The sequence below is a fragment of the Mercenaria mercenaria genome, chromosome 16 (genome assembly GCF_021730395.1).
Source record: "Mercenaria mercenaria strain notata chromosome 16, MADL_Memer_1, whole genome shotgun sequence".
Taxonomy (NCBI): domain Eukaryota; kingdom Metazoa; phylum Mollusca; class Bivalvia; order Venerida; family Veneridae; genus Mercenaria; species Mercenaria mercenaria.
Genome location: NC_069376.1, coordinates 52023040 through 52042667, shown reverse-complemented (window position 1 = coordinate 52042667; position 19628 = coordinate 52023040). Strand labels below are relative to the sequence as shown.

Genomic DNA, 19628 nt, shown 5'->3' with positions numbered 1-19628 from the left:
ATTATAGAAATTTAAATTAACAAATTATCATTATGCATGTATCATATGCAATTAAGATGAAATGTGCCTATTATTGTAAGTTCAAACTCTAAGGTTCTGTTTTGCATCAAATTCAGCATATTCCCGATTTAATGCTTGTCTTTCTTCAGCTTTTTTTCTCTGCAAACTTTGAACGTCCATTTTTGATAAATCAGTGTCCGTCAGACTTCGTACTTGTTTCAATTCAGTAAAGAACTATCATCGTATTTTCATATAACAAGTTCTTTGAAGTGGTATAAACTTTTTGGAGATTTTTTTTATCATTTAACTCGACATTGACGTTAAATTCACGTCAGGGAAACAAATACGACGTCGAGTTTGAATGAAAATTTCACTACAATCTGGTATCATATAAAATCCAAACGAGAAAATTTGACAAAGAAAAACTAACGTTTCTATGAATGAACTGAACTTTAAAAAATATATGGGTCATCTTTTATTTTATCGTTATATCATTTTTGCTTGTTAGGTATTAAACAGAATACGGTGAACCGGATGAGGAAAATAAAAGAAAAAGCAGAATCGTTAATTGTTTTTTCCATTTGTTCTTAATGTGTATGCTTAACTGTGTAACAGATTTTTTCTCAATATTTGAAGTTAATACGCTGTTTTATGCTTTCTACCTAAGATATTCTGACCCCCCCCCCCCCCCCCCCCCAAAAAAAAAAAAAAAATATGGCTCAAATTTCCAGTCAAATTAGGTTAGGTATTGACGAGTAACTGGTCAGTCGCCGCCTGTCAATCAAATTTATCTATGATCCAATCAGATATCGATTTTTAACACACACGTGTGTACTGTTTATCGCCGCAATTTTTCTTCGACAACCTGATTGTCTGGATTAACAGATAAGTGAGCATCTGTATCCAAAATCTAGTTGAACTGTTGAAGTTTAGTTGCAGTTGTGCAAGTTATTTCTTTTCCTCAGTCATAGGAAGCCTCGGCAGACATGCAAACTTTTGTCTTCCTAAATTAATAAGAACTCGAGACCTCAACTTTCATCAAACTTAAAAATTATCAAAAATGTAGCGCCATATTCAATATATCGCTCCCATCCTTTCCCCTTGCAATTGCGCTCGCTTGTTTTGGAATCCCCTCCCCCTTTACTATGAGTAAGTTATCGTACTCACCTTAATTTTGGCTGCCGGAATGCTAAGGCGGTGCCCGATTGTTGTTTTTTTCATGCTTATATGTGTGCTTTTGTGTGCTTGTGAGTCTGTGTATCTTGGGTGGTGCCATACAGTGTTGTTATATCTTACTTGTCTGTTTATCTATGTTAGTTAGTTGTGTGTGGGTGTGGGCGTTTGTCTTTGGTACATGAATGTCTTACTTGTCTGTTTATCTATGTTAGTTGTTGTGTGTGGGTGTGGGCGTTTGTCTTTGGTACATGAATGTCTGCGTTACTGTGGTTTACGTTGTAGTGTAACTGTGATTAAGGAACGTAGCATTCCCTTTGTATATTCATCTTTGTTCTACTTCCCCTTCAACCCCCTCCCCTACCCCCTTTCTACTCCTTAACCTTCCTTCCCCTCTATTTATATTTTGCATAAAATTAGAATGTACTTGTTAGATTTTTGAAGCAACCCGTCTGTAATATTTTTCCATTATAACGTCTTTTTATTGTGGGCCTACTTTGCAAATGTGTGGTTCTGAGGCTGTGTTTGTGGTGCTCTATGCTTCCGAGAAATCTATCCTTACCTTTTATCTTTTTGAGTGCATAGATCTACATGTAACAAACATAGGTGAAACAAATAATCATTGAATCCCATATAAACTATGGTATACATATACTGATTTTGTAAATGAACAAGTATTGTTTAAAAAGTAGCGTTATATGGCCAAAAGAAAAGAACTGAATGGGCCGACGACATATTTTTTTCGCCAGAAATGTTGTGCTGTTTTCTTTTTCTCAAGATATCACAAACTACTGTTCTACCTACACGAGAAAAATTAAGCTTTAGGCGCGTTTCATTTAAAAACATTTATTGATATTATAGGTACCACACAAATTTTCAGTTATGCCGGATTTATGATGGAAGTTGTAAATTGCAGCTTAATAGCCACAAAAAAGGAACCGTTTGAATACCAAAAAAATTATTATCAGTAAAATGCAGAAAATAATGATATCAAAAATTAGGAAGAATTCAAGAATTGTAAATAAAGTGACAAAAAGTATATCAACCCGTAGGTAAATTTTGGAATACGTACATATTGCGTTAAATATGCAAATTTTATATTTAAATATTTTCTTCCGAAAATGTTCTTTTTGACAACTACAGACTTTGAAACTTTGAAAAACAGTTAAAATACAGTATGAAATTTGTGAAACATACGCAAATACAGTATAGAATTTGAAGAAAACTAAAATGCTTAACTCGCGGAACCTTCGCGAAACATCTTTAATTTCAAACCACCTACTTTAAAATGTCGAATACCCGCAGCCTCTTTAACCTCAATAGTGTTATAACAATCCCGAAAACATTTCATTCTCCGCGCCCACATTTTTTCAATTCGATTTGCAAAATTTCAAATTTTTATTTTTAATGTCTGATCTGGCTCTAATAATTGCATCAGACTTAGCAATACAAATGAGAAAAATAAGTTTCACTAGAAAAAAAAAGAAGCAGGGAAGAAATCAAAGAGCAGAAAAGAAAGTAATTTGTATCGGACATCACGTGGAAAATTCCTTTCGTTTTCAGTTCGATGAATGCGCCAGAAAGAAGTTTACCTTTTCCGTGTATAATAATTTTATTGTGAATATTGATGTATTATATTGTAACATTTATTTCATACGATGGTGTGTATAAGCCTTTTGTTCCAACCGAAAATCCGGATACTGCTTTGTAAAGTTAATTTATGCTAATTTCTAAACCCATTTTATAGTGTTACTTTTACTGGATTGTATACAAGTAAGTTTTATACTACCACTTCTGTATAAGATGTTTTGTATCGTGTTGTTACTATGTCGTTGTTTCTGTTACGTTTATAACTCAAACCGAATTCGTTAAAGGTACAAGGCTCTGTCATGTTAATGTAGGCATGGATAGCGCCCATTCCTCTTTCGGTAATCAATTTATTACACAGTACGTACGTCTGGAATAAACAATATCTTATATTTTAGCTTTATACTTTGATTTTTTGTCACCTAACAATAAGGCAAAAACTGGCCTTTGAACCTAGGTGACTTGCATTTTAAAGTATCCTTGCTCTATTATCTCGATGTAGGTTTCTTAAGGCTTACCTTTAGCAAATCAGAACAATGGTCTTTCTTGAGAGGTGGATCATTGCACAACATTGATTGTTTGTCCTTCCAAAATACCAATTGATCAGTAAGGTATTTATAGTAGTGAACTGTTTAGTCAATATCCATTGCTGCATATTTAGAAGCTGTTCTCCTAAGGAGGAGGTGAAAACAACAACAACAATAACAATACTCACTAAGTAAATATGCCAACGTAATCGTCAATATATAACACTTGGGTTATAAATTTCTTGTTCCTTTTAAACTGTGAGCATCACGTTCCTAGGCACAACCTTGTATATGCAATACATATCATTCCATACACCGAAACGTAGAGGTCAATTTCGCATATGGGTCATGATCAGTCAATAATTAGGTCACTAAATACAACAATAAAAACCCTGCTCAATGTTTTTTCTCCAACATTCATGAAACCCCATCAGTCTGTTTGCCTAGGGTCTGCGACAAAGACACCAGTATCATTATATCATCTCTTGTTCTATCAGTATTACGTACACTGCTTTGTTTGGCGTGGAGTTTCCTTTTGCTGCATCTTGCAGCAACTTTCGTACTTGCGTTGTTAATATACGACTCATTAGCAAACTTACTAGTCATAATGATGTTTTGCAACGTTTTAAGGGAAATAATTCAGCATTTCGTATCCGTCATTTTGAAGCTTGTTGTCGAAGATTTCGCATTTCCAGATAATGTGATCTAAGAGGCGGATCAATCGGACATTTCGCGACTGGTCAATTCAGAAGTGGTAATACAGAAAGGGTGCCTAAGTTTTTACGAAATTTGCTTCTGATGATATTTTTTCTTCTTTGCCTCTTTATTATCTTCGTCATTGGCTACTGAAAGATATATCACTATTTTATACTGTCTTAATTTCTTCTAATTTATGTGCTTCCTTCTAAAATAATTGGTTCAAAACAAAAACAGAGCTAGATCTAGTAAGTTTTTATTTAATGCCTTCCTGTGAAATATTGGATACTGGTTCATAGCAGTTATATCATTTTTATTTTTCACTGGTACGGAACTATTTTTCGATTTATGCAAAAGAATATGAATTATAAATAATTGGAAATTCTTTGCAAAACACACGCAATAACTTGTAAAGCAAAACTTGAAACGTGATAAAATTATTTTGCAATATATCGGACATGGGACAAAAAAAATATGACAAGACGACTGATAAAAAAGCCTTGTTTTCATCCTAAATGAGTCCAAAATGAAACATATGTAGTGAGATATGAGCCCCCTTCAAAAATTACATATGTCTAATGAAGGCCAGATACGAGATACGAGCCTGCGAGCAATGGATTCAATTCCCAGGCCGTTGTGAAAAAAATCTCACAAACTATCTACCACTATTTCACGTTTGTATTAAGTTACAAAATGAGACCAACCTCAAGTATCTAGCTATTCCCGTATCTAGCCATTCCCGTTCATGAAATATCTATCAGAAAACGAGTGCCTTTTTGCTGCAAAAAAACAAAGAAATATCAAACAGGGAATGCCACGCACCAAAAACGTAGCCTCCTCAAAACGAAACCCCCAGCACGCAGACGCGTGCACCACACACACACACACACACACACACACACACACACACACACAAACACACACCCAAAGCCAACACATAAGGACAAAACGAACAACACACACGCACACAAAGCCAACACATAAGACGAAACGAACAAACAAAGGAACACAGTGGGGCACCGCCTTGGAGCGGTCAGTGGTAAAAACACCACTGGGGAGCTTAAACCGGTTTATGGTGCATCTAACCTCACTCTTACCCCCACCAAGTTCCAAAGACATGGGACAGTGTAAATAAAAGTAATCCCCTCCAGGTGAATCTCTTACACACGTAATGGATTCAAAAAGGCATGGCATGTAAAACACAAAAATGCTCGTGCCTTTTTAGAAGACAGAGCAACAAGAGAAACACCCTTAAGGGCCCGACGAAACAGGCCAGAAGACAAATATCAAAACAGTTCAGTCCTGGTAGGATTTAAAAACTGCTTATCATAGAGTCCTCCCCCTCTTCCGTCAGACGCAATCAAAGAGGGAAGCGTAGTGTCCAACTGTAAACGGGTTGAACACTAAACATGCGGTATGTCTCAAAACAGTTGGGTCGTAACCTCTTTTAATAAAACGTTTGATAATCTTTCCAAATACATTTGGAAAATTACCGTGACCCAAGATTTTACGAAGTTTGTAAACCACATCCCCATAAAAAACGGGTTTAGAAATACCTTCTCGCAGAAGTGTCTTTAAATTACTATTAAATTTTAAAACTAAATCAGAATTACGATAATAAAATTTAGCAAAATATTTACGCAGTTTGTAATAACGGTAGCCTTGCTGAAGAAGTTTACCTGTAATATATTGATTACGTTCATTGAAATGCTTGACATGACTACACGCTCTGACAAACCGAATTAATTGAGAAATATATACCCCATAAGATGTAGCCTGAGGTACATCCCCATCCAAATGGGGAAAATTTACAATACTAAAATTAAAATCATCCCTCTTGTCATAAATTTTGGTATGTATAAAATTGTCATAAATAGAGAGATGTAAATCTAAAAATGAAGCATCAGTATCCGAATTGTTAGTTTTAATTAACTGAAGCTCGCTGCAAGTCACAGGTAGATAGAAATGAGGCACAACGAAACTGTACCTAAATATCGACTAAAACATGGTTGTCAGCCGCGCATGTGTCAGATTCACTAGCTATTACTAACAAGTATAACTAAATATGTAAATTAAGCCCACTCACGGCCGTCAGTAGCATCTGCTACACGCGATATTTACTGTTTTATTTTTCCGTCTGTCTTTCGACTGCTTTATCCGCCATTGAAAGCGATACGCTTATATCCGAGTAATTTGTGCGAAACGTTGCGATTCTGTTAGAGGTGTTCTGTTATTTGGCCAATCAGAAATTACGTCCCAAGATACTGACGGAATTCTGTTCAGTGGTGGAAAGCAATCGAACGACCGACCGAAAAAGTAAAAAAAAAGTAAATATCGCGTGTAACATTAATTTACATATTTAATAATACTTGTTAATAGTGGCACGTGAATTTGACCCGTGCTCTGCTAACAACCATATTTTAGTCCATGTTTTCGTACCGTTTCACTAGAGAATTTATTTCACAACGGCCTTGGAAGTGAACCCATTGTTCGCAAGGTTGAATCTCGAGATTCTGCCCTTCAGTAGACAAATGTATCTTTTTAAGGGGCTCATATTGCACTATATACGTTTCATTTCGGACTCATTTAGGATGAAATGAAAACAAGGGCTTTTATCAGTCGTCTTGTCATATTTTTTTGTCCCACGTCCGATACTCATGCTTGTGATTTCAATCTTGACATCGCGATATTGTGAGGTCATGACACAATGCATATGATGTTGCGCTGTTAAATGACTATAATTCGGTTAAAACCACTGAAAATAATAAAATAAAAAGAAAAGATATTTGTTTTACAAGTAAGATTAATATATTTTAAGATTCTTTCATTGGTTATAGATGCAGATGAGAATATCCAGCCTCGAGGGTAACTGTTTAAGGCGGTAACAAGGCTCTGTCGATTTACCGCGTTAACAGTTACCCTAGAGCCGGATACTTCTATGTGCATCTTTTGCCAGTGATTGAATCTTTTTCTTGCGTACCATATTCAAGAAATAATATTAAAGAAAGTCAAAGAAACTACAGCGTAAGAATGCAGCGTAACATTACGTATTTGCAATAAATTTAAGATTTTTTAATCGTGGCGTATAATATAAGGATCAAAAATGAATCAAGGTGTCGGATTTTTATTGCGTTTCATTAAATACACTATAAATTACTAGAAATTTACATAATTCTTCTCTCACAATACGTCATTTACAGCACGAGAGTAATCTTACACCCCGGGTCACCCCCCCCCCCCCCCCACCCCTCTTGTCCACTCCACAACGAACGCCCCGCGTATCTTGAGTTTCGCATTTATCTAAATAAAATATTTTGATTGTCATTTAAGTTTTTGAGCCGGTATTATTATATAAGAAAAATGTATTACCGTTGAGTCTATCTCACTAAATGAAAAGTATGGAAATTAACTGTTTAATCTTTCATAATTTTTAGCATCGTGCATGTTCTATTTATTTGTTTATAATTGGATTATCGGTGTACTGCCTTGACAGTGTCGTGTAGTGATTATCACTGCATGTCCTTGTTACGGTATGACTGATAAATCTCTCTCTAAAACTAGTTATATGCATTTTAATGGATTAACCTGACATAAACGCCTGTTTGTTCATGCAGGCTAAATGCATGTGTTTATGGATAAATTGTATTCACTTTCAAATGCTTTAGTTATCATAAAAGTAAAATATTAAAGTCGCTTTGTAAACGCAAGATAAATAGGATTAAAAGTACATGCTGCACCTCTGTGTAGATAACCGTGGTTGTTATCTGTAAGTTGAATAGACCGCCTACTTCTTTATTATATAGTATCGTTCAGGTAGCTATGCATGTTGAGACGTCACTGCTGGGAGTATTACGAAGCATTTGATTCATCTCACAAACGCATAGAGAATATTGAGCAGTTTTAATAAGACCTCTAAAGGATATTAATGTATTGGATCAAGTGAGTATTTTAATGATATTTTCCGACTTTTAAAAAGAATACCTTAACTTGAAGATATGAAAGATATTTTGAAATTTCTCACGAACAAAATTAATATTTTCACGCAAAGATATATTGCCGTTTTGTCATAACTCAAGTCAGCATAGTCTCTCTATGTCTTGTTTACCGGATACGATGTACAGATTTTATCCTAGACAAAACAATATACTTTATTGTGTTTAAAGCTTAGACTATTTGTTTTTCAGAATACATGATAATAGACTCGTGCATAATTCCCATTGGGTAGCACTCTGCATTAATGATTCAAGGCGTAATTTGTAACGCCAACTAAACATGCCAATTGACATCAGATAAAACAAAAATTCTTCAAAAGGAGAAGCATTAAAAACGACACTGGCACATTCAAACGTGATATTAATGAAAATAAGGTGTGACTTAAAATCCACCCATAGTCGTCATTATTTAAATTCGTCAGAGAAAATTATTCCAAATGTGCTGAAGGTGAGAGAGATTTTTTTGTTCTGATTTGCTGTTTTTGTTTAATGTCGTGACGGAAGACATCCACGAGAATATGATGGAAAATAAAATGAACATAACGCTTGCACAGCTGAATAAACTTGAGTTAACAAAATACTTGCCAGTTACGATAATTTTAGTGATAATCATGTGTGTGGGAATAGTTGGGAATTTTTTGGTACTATTCATATACAAACGGAAGTTCAAGCGATCGAGTGCCAGGGTTTATATTCTAAGTTTGGCTCTAGCAGATTTAACTGTGTGTATTTTTGGCATACCATACCATGTACTTGACTTGACGCTAATACTGAACTACACCGATATATACTTATGTAAAGTGTTCAGTTATTTCATTGGAGCTTGCACTTTCAGTTCGATTTTTATTCTTATTGTGGTCGGTTTGGACAGGTACCTTAAAGTGTGCAGACCATTGAAAAGGCAAATTGTTGACTTTGGAGACAGAAAAGCGTGTATCATAGCTGTATTTGTTGCTATAGTGATATCTGTTCCAAATGGAATAATTTACGGTCATAGTTCGGTTCACACCGGAGTGAATAACCTAACAGGAGTAGAATGTTTCATTGCCGATGAATTTCAGGGTTCTGGACTCGCGTTTGGATATCTGGGTTTTACTATGCTAGTATTCCTAGTATGTGTAGTGATGCTGATAATAATGTACGCTTTCATATGTCACACGATATATAAAAATGATTCGTCGACGGGGGAGATAACTTTGCAGAACAGGCGAAAAATGTGTCTCTGTTGTTCCATCGACTCACATGATGTGGAAGAGGAAGTGGGAGCGGAACAAGTAGAACTTCAAAAAATCAATACATCCGCTGAAGAGCCGGACAGAAAACATTATAAAAAGAAAAACGAACATAGAAATAAGGATAAATTTCGGCACAGGGAGACAATGATACGACATTCTCAGAGGAAGGGGACAAAAATCGAGGAAAAGAATACAAGAAAGATAACTCTTATGATGATGACAATTACAATTGTATTTATTATAGCTTATCTGCCTTTCATTATAATTTCTACTATGGATAATTTAGATGAAACATTTTGGGATGATTTGGCCGAGTCCAAAGCTTTGATTTATGATCTGTTATTGCGAATTTATCTCATTAACAATGCAGCGAATCCTATAATATATAGTTTTTGGGATGCACGATTCAGAACGGAAACAGTTAGACTATTTAGAAAAATATTGTTTTGCTGGAATGAATTTAAAGTAGAAACTAAAAGTAACAGCAAAAGTTCATCATCTAGCACTTCAACAAAATTGACAGAAGGTACTTTGAAATGATATCTTGCAAACTGTCGTTTCTTATTTCATTTTATTTAAATAGTTTATCAACAAAAGGTAACAAACTCATGAGTTGACATAGTAAAGAGACTAGTGCAATCATTTGAGGATAAAAGTAATAAATATGTCTTACTTGCTTCTAAATTACAGTATGAAATTTGACATATAAACAGTTATTATGATTAGAATCAGTTACATCAGTTAACATGTAATGCATTAATCATATTAAACACGTTTTGCAAATTTTGAAGGAGACAGCAATCTTTATAAGTAGGAACGAAAAGAAAAGTGTTAAGGGTAGTATACATATAGTTTTACGAAGTTCAAAAATCTTGTGTACATGGTGGAAATTTGCTTCACTGTCAGAGTTTTCAGTTGATAACAATTAAGTAAATGTTTGCATGCTTGGTTTATTTCCAGTAATATCAATTTACAAATTAGCAAGAATCGATTAGATGCACGAATACAAACTCAAAGCTTTTATCTGCTTCTACTGTACAGATATTCAAGTTTTTATAAAAATCTTTATGCGTTGTCTTGCATTCATTATCATGCCAATGCCTTTTCTTTATCTGATTCTGAACAATATGTATTTCTTTTGAAACTAAGGTAACAGACACCTATCAGAAAGTCTTTAAAATGTTGTTGATTTTCTTCAATATCCCAAATCTTAAATTAAAGGCTCAAGTGTTTGATGTGCATTGGCATTTAATGACTTCTTTTCTGTCATGATTCCATCCGTATTTGTAACTTACATATTCTACTTTCCCGTTACATCTTCGTAGTTGTTCAGTTTACCTAGGTTATTACATTGAAAAGAAAAAAAAGAATATTGTTCGATGGCTCAACATAATAATTATTTGAATCTTCAACTTCAGAAGCAGTAAAAATTTACATGATGTCTGGCTAACAAAAAAAAATCTACAGTTCTAGTGCCCTATATATATCATTCCAAACATTTCTATTCCTAATTATTTAACCTGTCCCTTCCGTTTTTGTTAACAACTGTGTCTTGATCTAAGGTATTGCATCAAGGTTTAAAAGATGCCCGATTGTAACAAAATCTCTTAAATTCCCAATCCCGCTTTATGGGTCCCCTGAAAAGAACACTTTTGAATTAAGGGATTTAAACATTGTATCATCTCTTTTGCTATAAAATCAAACGCGCATTTAACGTTTAATACTTCTCAAGAAATGCCTGTCGGTACATTGTAACGGGGCAACATACAATATCGGAAACATGCTTCAACAAAGATTTATGTAATTTTATCCATATCATGTTATTTAACCATGTTATCTTCACCATTACATGTGTGTCGCATTAGAAAATGCAGACTTATGATGTATATGGAAATTCTGGTTCGATATCTTATTGCACGTTTTGAAGGTTTGTAGCTGACTCGTTTTGTTCACTTATTTTCTTTATATTTAGCGAGGATGCTTTAAAGAAAATTCAATTAGCCTGATTTTGATTGATAACCGCTTAAATGCAGAACAATGTTTTTGCATATTTACTTTGAGAGAAACAAAAACACAGTATCATACATATCTAGTTTTAATTAGTGGCATATTATGTCTTCGGCAGCTGTATAAACCTATGAATCTCTTGCTAAATAACTAAAATGCAATGAAAAAAAGAAAAACGTATTTGTTTATTGCCTACTTCATCAGGTATACGTGAAGGAGAACATTTGGTTTTGTATGTTACCTTTTGTTTTAGAAACCATCTGTCAGTATGTCTATCACATTAAAATTGCAGGCTTTCAGAAACACACAGCTACTTCTATCAAAATTATTTGCAAAGCAGCTAGTAAAAAGCTATATATCAAAATAAGTTAACTTTTTAACTGTACATCATTGTTAAGGTGTCAAAATGCTTTTCATTCATGAATACAAAAAAAAATGTATATCTTTATCAGCTGTGTTTATTATACCCCTGTATATGTCAAAAGAAAAAGCATACCTTTCCAGATTTCAAAGGGAAAATACACAGTTCCGAGAAATCTGAAATACGAATTTTTTTATACAAAAGTAATGCAGTACAAAAATGTAGTTATCATATTTTACAATAACATCATGGATCTTTAATTTGGCCAGTTAAAATTGTCGTCGGAATCTTTAGTCTGTGAAAATAATTTAGTCATAAATAATTCGCAAACATTTTAAAGACAATATAGCAGAGTAGTTAAATGATTCCCCATGTGAACAAGTGGGACGCCTCATTACCTCATTGTGTCACAGTTCATTTGGATAGACAAACAATCAATTAAGGATGTACGAGCGTTTCTTTTTTTTCAAAATATCCGCCATTTTGAAAACGATTTCTCTAAATATTTCTTCAAAAAAAAATAATGCCGAAAATAAATGCTAAATCATCAAAATATGGCTAATAATGTACTATTTAACCAAACTGATTCTTCTTGTTGCGAAAAAAGTAACTCTTTTGGCCAGCATTTGCCTTAATCTAATGTAAAATGCAATGGGGGTCTATAATTTCAAATATCTATTTAAGTAGGTCAGGTTTGGTTCTGATATTTTTCTGACTGATATATTTAATGAAATAAAAGTTTTCAACATAGCACTCTAGATAGTATAGATTGAAACAAAAATATAGGGCATGTCAAATTGTGGGAATATGGGCCACCGTGAGAAAAATATTGAGAAATATAGAGACCTATACCACATTGTAGATTGAAGTGAGTTATTGTAATTTCCCATGTATCTCTTTCCAGACACGCGACTGGAAAAAGTTATGACGTCATAAATATGGCGGCTTAAGAGAAATTAAAAAATCGTAGGCTGCTGAATAAATACAGGTGACAACGTCTTTGAAAACTATGTTATGATTGCAAATTTGATATATTTAGTGATGGTAATATATAGTCTAGCAGATAAAACACTTTTATGGAAAAGGATGGAATTCATTATGCTTAAAATAAAAAAAAAATCCATATATATAAAAAAATGACGAAAACGACTGAATAACGATATTAAGTGAGCAAATGTCTATTTAATGGCGCAGTTTGCTCGATTTAAAATAGAAATAGTCTGATAATCTATCACTACAATAGTCGATTAGCATAATTATATGTATCTATATACCCTTGTTATCTGAATGAGTGTGTCAGATCAGCTTAATGCCCCGATACTGTGGTCAGAACTCTAAATCAATAGAAAAAATATCTGTTACAATTTAAAAAAATGCTTTTTCTAATGCATTTACAGCTTGTTGTAAACTATTTTGTAATGCAGATTCTCCTGTTGAAATTGATAAATCCAATCAATTAAAACTAAGTTAAAGACATCTACGAAAGGAATCAACAGAAGATTTCTCTAAAAATGTTTTTGTCCAGCGTACTAGTGGTCTATGATGTCATCGTCGTTTAGCGCTACAGTATATTTACGTTTTAGAGAAGAAAATTTATAATACTAAAAACTACACATTGAGTCCTTTCAATGAACAAGATTTGGTCACTAATCACATCCCTTCATTTGTATTTTCAAGCAAAGCTCGCATATATGATCAGCAATACTATTTTTGATTCCTTAATTGCATATACAATTAGATTATGTTCGTTCCATAGATAATTTAACCTCTAATACATGTACCACTTCTAATTTATTAAATCGTATAACTTCATGTCGAACTGATATTTACCTCATGTGAAAAAATATATTGCGACAAAGTATATGCAGAATCTGAAAAAAAAACATTCCCAGAAAATTTAAAATACAGCAATTACAGGGTGTGCTGTTCCGTCGTTTCATATGATTCCTTTACTCTTTATACCTATTTACCAAATAATCCAATGAATTACAAAGGAACTGCTTTAATTAAACGCCTTTTCTTGTGTATTTAATTTCAGTTAAGCCTTTTCCTTTCCTGCCTGTAACATTGCTAAAAATAATTTCCATGTGAACCTGTGAGGCAGTTTGTGTAAGCATCTCCTCATTAAACGATGTCCGGTAAGGGAATGCAGTTTTTCGAGAGATAATAAGTAATCAATGAGAACTACTTCTGCCTAGCTTGTCGTATGATTTAGAAAACGTTAAACACAGTTATGTGTGGCTACTATATGAAAAAAAAATTACGCATTCTTGATGAAGTTTTCAAATACATACCATCTTCTGCAATATATCAGCTTAGATAACTATCTGTCACAATCAGCTGTAGGTCATGTTGTTTGTCGGTTATATGCGACGTTTAATAAATACACTTTCCTTAACTTTTATATAATCTTCATATATTTGCAAGAGCGACTTTCAAGAATTCAGTGAACGTTATCAATATGTCCTTTTGCAGATATACTGCTATTATCAAGTGCAAAAATATTCTACTAACTTTTACGATTGTAATTCAGACTTGTGGGGTTATTTTTTTAATTTTTATTTTTTTTTAAAGTTTAATAGCAATTTAAAAACACTTCTATTAATAAGTGTATCAAAACAGTAGTTATTTATCAATTTCAATGAAAATTTTTACAAATGATGAAATGTTTTATCATATGCGGTTCTGACCCTCTGATATGGAGATATGTTGCATATTCGATGTTCATTCTTTTGTCAGCTGGATGCTACACTTTCCTCTTTAATCGTGACCAACGAAAGAGGTGGACCATGGCCACGCCATGACTGGTGGTTCTTAAAGGCCATTGGGACTGAGCTGCTTTGATATATTTCTACTTTCCTGATTTGTCTGATCCTTAATAATGTTCTGCTGGTATTCTGCTTTCTGTAACGGCATGGAGAACATGCGCAAATGATTTGTTAAAAGCTTTAAGAAGATCCCTTGAAAGTAGAACGCAAATAATCAAGATAATAGAAGACTTGGTTTGACTAAATTAGTCCCTGAGAGGTTTAGAAAGATGATAAATATCTCATGCCCTTTAGCACCAGCTTAAGCTGAATTATATTATAATGATATTTAACGAACTTCATAATACTAAAGGACCAGAGGCTATTTACATATTTAATGTAGATATCTACTCGATCATTTACGTGTTTCAATTAATAGCGTGCCCTCAGTTTCCCTTGCGTGAATAAGACACTCAGCAGTCGGGGGATTAGGTTTACGTATAATGTTTTATAACATTGGAATATGGAGGAGATATAGAGTGTGAGCATTATTGCTAAACCACTGTTTAAGCACACCAGTATTGTTTTGCAACTGACCGTTTCAAGGCTTTGCCGCACTACGTTCCTTTATTTTACGTTTTAAGCTTTCTGTCTATTGGCTTTACTTCGTTCAGGCATTTATCATGTTCTAACCTATACATGCATTGCTGCAGAGTTTTACGGTTCAAATATGCGTTGCATTAACATGAATCAGAGTTTATCACAAATCGGATCTGTTGAGAAATATTTTCAGTTTCAGAGAAAGAATGATGAAAGAAAGAAAATGAAATGATTATCCCCTGCCCCTGATGCCCCTCCTCCTGCAATTAGCTAAACATAATTACGGAAAGCCCATAGTAAACGTCTAAATGAATAAATAATATTGTTTATAGATACTTTTGTTATCGCGGAGCTGAAGACGAATTAAGTAAAACGTTTTCAGTGTTGATGTCAAGTTTGAATGCATATGATTAACCAGTAATTCTGAGTAATTGAGTCGACTATTATGAATCTAACTTTAAGAAAATATCTGTTAAATTTCCACCGGCATAGTCGTCTTGATCGTACTTAAATCTTGTTTAAATAAAATTGCAAACAATGCATGTAATATGCACATGTTCTAATGCTGTACATGTTCTAAAAACAACAGCATAGACAATTACTTGTGCCGACATTGATTTGTATTGCATTTCGACAAAATCCTTTCCTTCTAGGTACTGATTAAAACCAGATATTAATAACGTATTTCCCTTATTGTATGTTATATTTCTTGTAACGTTCGGAAATAATCTTATATGAGATCCAACGCCATAAGATTAGTCGAAAATATTTTATTTCAAGAGGTAGAAGCGACATGTAAAAATGCATTGTAAATTAGGTGGGTGGGGTACAAAAAACAATTAAAATAACGAAAATATACTTTCTACTGAGAAAGTGCAAATATAATATATTTGAAATGTCCAATTGGCTTGTTTAATAACATCATATCCGATATTATAAGCAATTTTACTAATATTTTAAATCATTATATAGCAGTATTATTTTCGTAAACGGTCGCCATATTGATGACGTCATTTCCGGATCCAGTCGCGGTCCCCAAAAGAGATACATACATATTATTTTTGTCTTGGACCAAGGAATAATTTGGTATATGTGGCTATATTTCTCAACTACTTTCGAGCGGGATTACGAATGGCCGTGGACTAGTATCAATAAATAAACACAGCTGTATTTCATTAGATTTTTTTTTATTTCGAAATGTCTTTCTTTTTCATACATTCGTTTTTGTTAAGAATGTTAACACAAGATATAGATAAAACTGGATTTATTTACAATTTTCAGAAAGAAGTCATTAATGTTTGTTATTGATTAATTGGAATTATTTAATTGAACAAGTTTAATCAGCATGCAAGATGATTGAGTGAGACATGGTGAATATACGCATAACAATTGTCTGGAATGTTCTAATGTGTGCAACCATAAACACGCTGTGATTTAGCGCGATTTAATCACTTTATTTATTATTTCCAATTACATTAATTTCCCAGTTGAGTGAAGCAATAAATAATTTTAGATTACTATATTTTTGTTTTCGTTTCATCTCGTCTGCTCAGTTACATGATACTTGATTTGATTAATATATTCTTCAATTTTCAGTGAGTTTAGATTTTTAGAAATGCTTAGTTCATATTATTTCACTTCAGCCTGCATTTACTTCACTGCTTGTAGATGAAGATGGGAATACAAAAGTCACTGGACATAACGTTATGGAGACAAACGTTCGGAGAACCGGAGTCTGGTAGAAAATAAAGCCTCTAAAATGTTAACAATGTTTTTTATTTCTTTATTTGACCTTGTGATCAAGTTTTCGATTCCAAATAATCCCGTTTCGTGCTTGCCTTATACTTCACAAGGCAACACTCTGACCAAATTTTGTAAAGATCAGAGAGACATTGTGGTATCTATATAACAGACAATGTGATTTTTTTTCTATTTACTGCTTTTTCTCTCACATAAACAAATTTTATCTAGATTTTATCGAGAAAGTTATATACAGTTCAAGTACTTGATTTGACACCGGTATTATTTGACCTTCGGCCTAGTTTCTGTGCCGGATCACCAAGTAACAAACCCGTCCAAGATATTATTAAAGGGAACATTCTTACTAAATCTTTAAGACAGGGTCAAAACTTCGACCTCTAGAATATCATTCACCTTAAGCAATCTGTGTTCAGATTATATAAAAATGGAAAATTTCTGTGACTGGATATTCAAGTCAAACGAACATTATTTTCATTTTGTCTAGAGACATCATTAGAAAAAAACAGAAAACAATGTATCTTCTCAAATATCAATAACTAATATTTACACGTGTTTTGTAATTTCCACGCGTTTCTGTTACTTCATTTAACATAAACCATTACGAGATCCCCGTTTAAACAAGATAACATACTTTAGTTTTTCACTGCTTTCGTTCGAAAATAATTTCTTTCCTAACAACAACTAACAATTCAACACAAAGTATGTTTTATAGAATATTCATTTACATAATAAGTAAAAAAAAAAAAAGCTTTTAGTTGTAATTAATAATAGATGTAATAAAAGTAAAAGTAAAGTGTAAAGTGGACCATTTTCTGGCGAACCATCTGAGCAAAATAGACAGGTCCATTGATGGACGCTATAGAACAAATCGAGTAATGATTATTTAATATTATCATTTGTAGATATTGTTGAACTTTTAACCCTCTTTCCACCTTTAAAGGTGTGAATCATTAACAGACTCAACTCAACTCAAGCTTTGAGATTTTAGTTGAGTCAATAAAATGTTCGTGAAACGCATCTCAAATAATTACTCAACATAAGTCAAAAGATGAGTACACTATTGAGTTTAAGACATTACAACAGACTTAAGTTTTTTGTGAAACCGGGGCCAGCATTGTAATGGTCATCAGAACAGAACATAACAGAAGTTTTATTTCAACTTGTACACAAGGTACATCGTTGTACAACATACATACAATATACAATATACATGGTCAACGTGGTTGGAAATGCTATGATATCATATGAAAATAAAGAGGTGGTAAACACGTTATTATACTAGTACTTATACTAACATCACTAGTAATTTAGAAATAAAATATTACAGTCACATACGACAATCTATAGAAAGCAAAATTAGGTAAAAAAATCTTCGGAGAATGAACGAGAATTTTTTAAGTTTCGGAAGTTGCTGTAAACTAGGTAAACATTTTCTCTTGGATTCTAAAAGAAAACAAGGAGCTACGTTCAATCAACGCTTGATGCCCCCGGTGGCGTCCCTGTCGATACAAAGCAACCTAAGTTGTCATCAACAACATGGAGATCGGCAAACTTGATCGTAAGAGAAAACACATACGTTTTTTTTCCAACACTATATGCTTGGCTGTTCTGGGACATACTTGCACATGGAACATTAAACTAAACGGTTGATACTGTTAACTAAAATATGTTTTTATTACTGCCTTAGCACAAAAGGAAACAGCATCCTTGGATGTGACCACGACTTGCATTTTATTTGCCGTTTTCCTTCCTTTAAATTTCGTCATGATTTGAAATTCGCCAGACGTTTCCGATAGCCAGTTTTGCTAAGCATTTCTTATTTACTCCATATCATATTTCTAGGCAGATTTTAAAAAAATAGTTATGTTTCTGACAATGTAATTCCAAATTTTTCAACATAAAACAAAGAGCTATAAAAATAAATCAAAGTAAATCAAAGAGCTATAAAATTATTATTATTACTTATTTGCATAAAAATAACTTTTTTCAGAACATACAATGATAAACACCACGTGAGAAGCAATGTGTAGCAACTTTAACGTCGGGACCATATTACCGCATCGCTCGTCTTTTAACATGTGTTTGTACCATTGAAAAAAAAACCAAAAAACATTTGCATGCACAGTCTTTTTCAAATTGCATTACCAATGAAATCGCATTTTGTGATTACCTCCCTTTCAACGAACTAGTTTTGAAAATTGCATAGTCTTTTAATAATTTCTTTGTATATTTTATTTTAATGATGTAAGTGCCTACAGGCGTCTATATCTATATAATGCTTCCAAAGTGGTTTTCATACTTTCTGGTATCGCTGTAACTAAAATAGATTTCCAGATCAAAGGGAGGGAATCAGCACTTTATAGTGTTCTGTTCAAACGTATTGCAACACAAGCATGTGCACGGCAATGCAAACATACTATCCTAGTTTCTGCCATCCGTTTGAGTGTAAGTGGAACTGACTACTCAATGAATATAGTTCAATGTTATTGATTAGATATGGTATAAAGAATCACAAATATAAGGGTGTAACCATCATATATTGGGTTAGGTTTGTCAGTAAATGTTTTTAATAAATGATTTAATCACTTTCGTTGTCAATGTGAGATTAATAAGTTTACTGTTATTCATTGAGTTGCTTCTGTATTCAAATTTTATTCCGAAATACGATTCTCGTATAGACGGGCCTCCAAGGTGAAATATACCACCTGGACACGCATCAGACAGCAATACAACATGATTGCGTTGAATACAGTTAGAACTGTGATTATGATTTCAAATAGATCCTTGATTGAATGAACAGTAGCCCGCGGTCAAAATTGACAATTATGCTACATTTGTCACACACTTTGTTGTATTCTATTAATTTGCAGGTAATGACTTGTGCGAACGATACATTTTCGATATGAAAATGATCCAACATGCAAACATAAGAGATAAAATAA

At 33.4% G+C, this 19628-nt stretch overlaps 1 protein-coding gene across 1 annotated transcript; it reads left to right on the top strand.

The window, feature by feature from the left end:
- The first annotated feature begins 7509 nt into the window (after positions 1-7509).
- On the top strand, positions 7510-11657 carry LOC123541077 (cholecystokinin receptor type A-like). The gene is made up of 2 exons (XM_045326447.2): positions 7510-7922; positions 8168-11657. The coding sequence occupies exon 2, from the start codon at positions 8494-8496 to the stop codon at positions 9748-9750; it is 1257 nt and encodes a 418-aa protein (XP_045182382.1). The 5' UTR covers positions 7510-7922; positions 8168-8493; the 3' UTR covers positions 9751-11657.
- The last annotated feature ends 7971 nt before the right edge of the window (positions 11658-19628 follow it).

Bases quoted from the DNA above. Each gene is read 5' to 3' on its own strand.
- LOC123541077 (XM_045326447.2), top strand. From the start codon at position 8,494: ATGATGGAAAATAAAATGAACATAACGCTTGCACAGCTGAATAAACTT.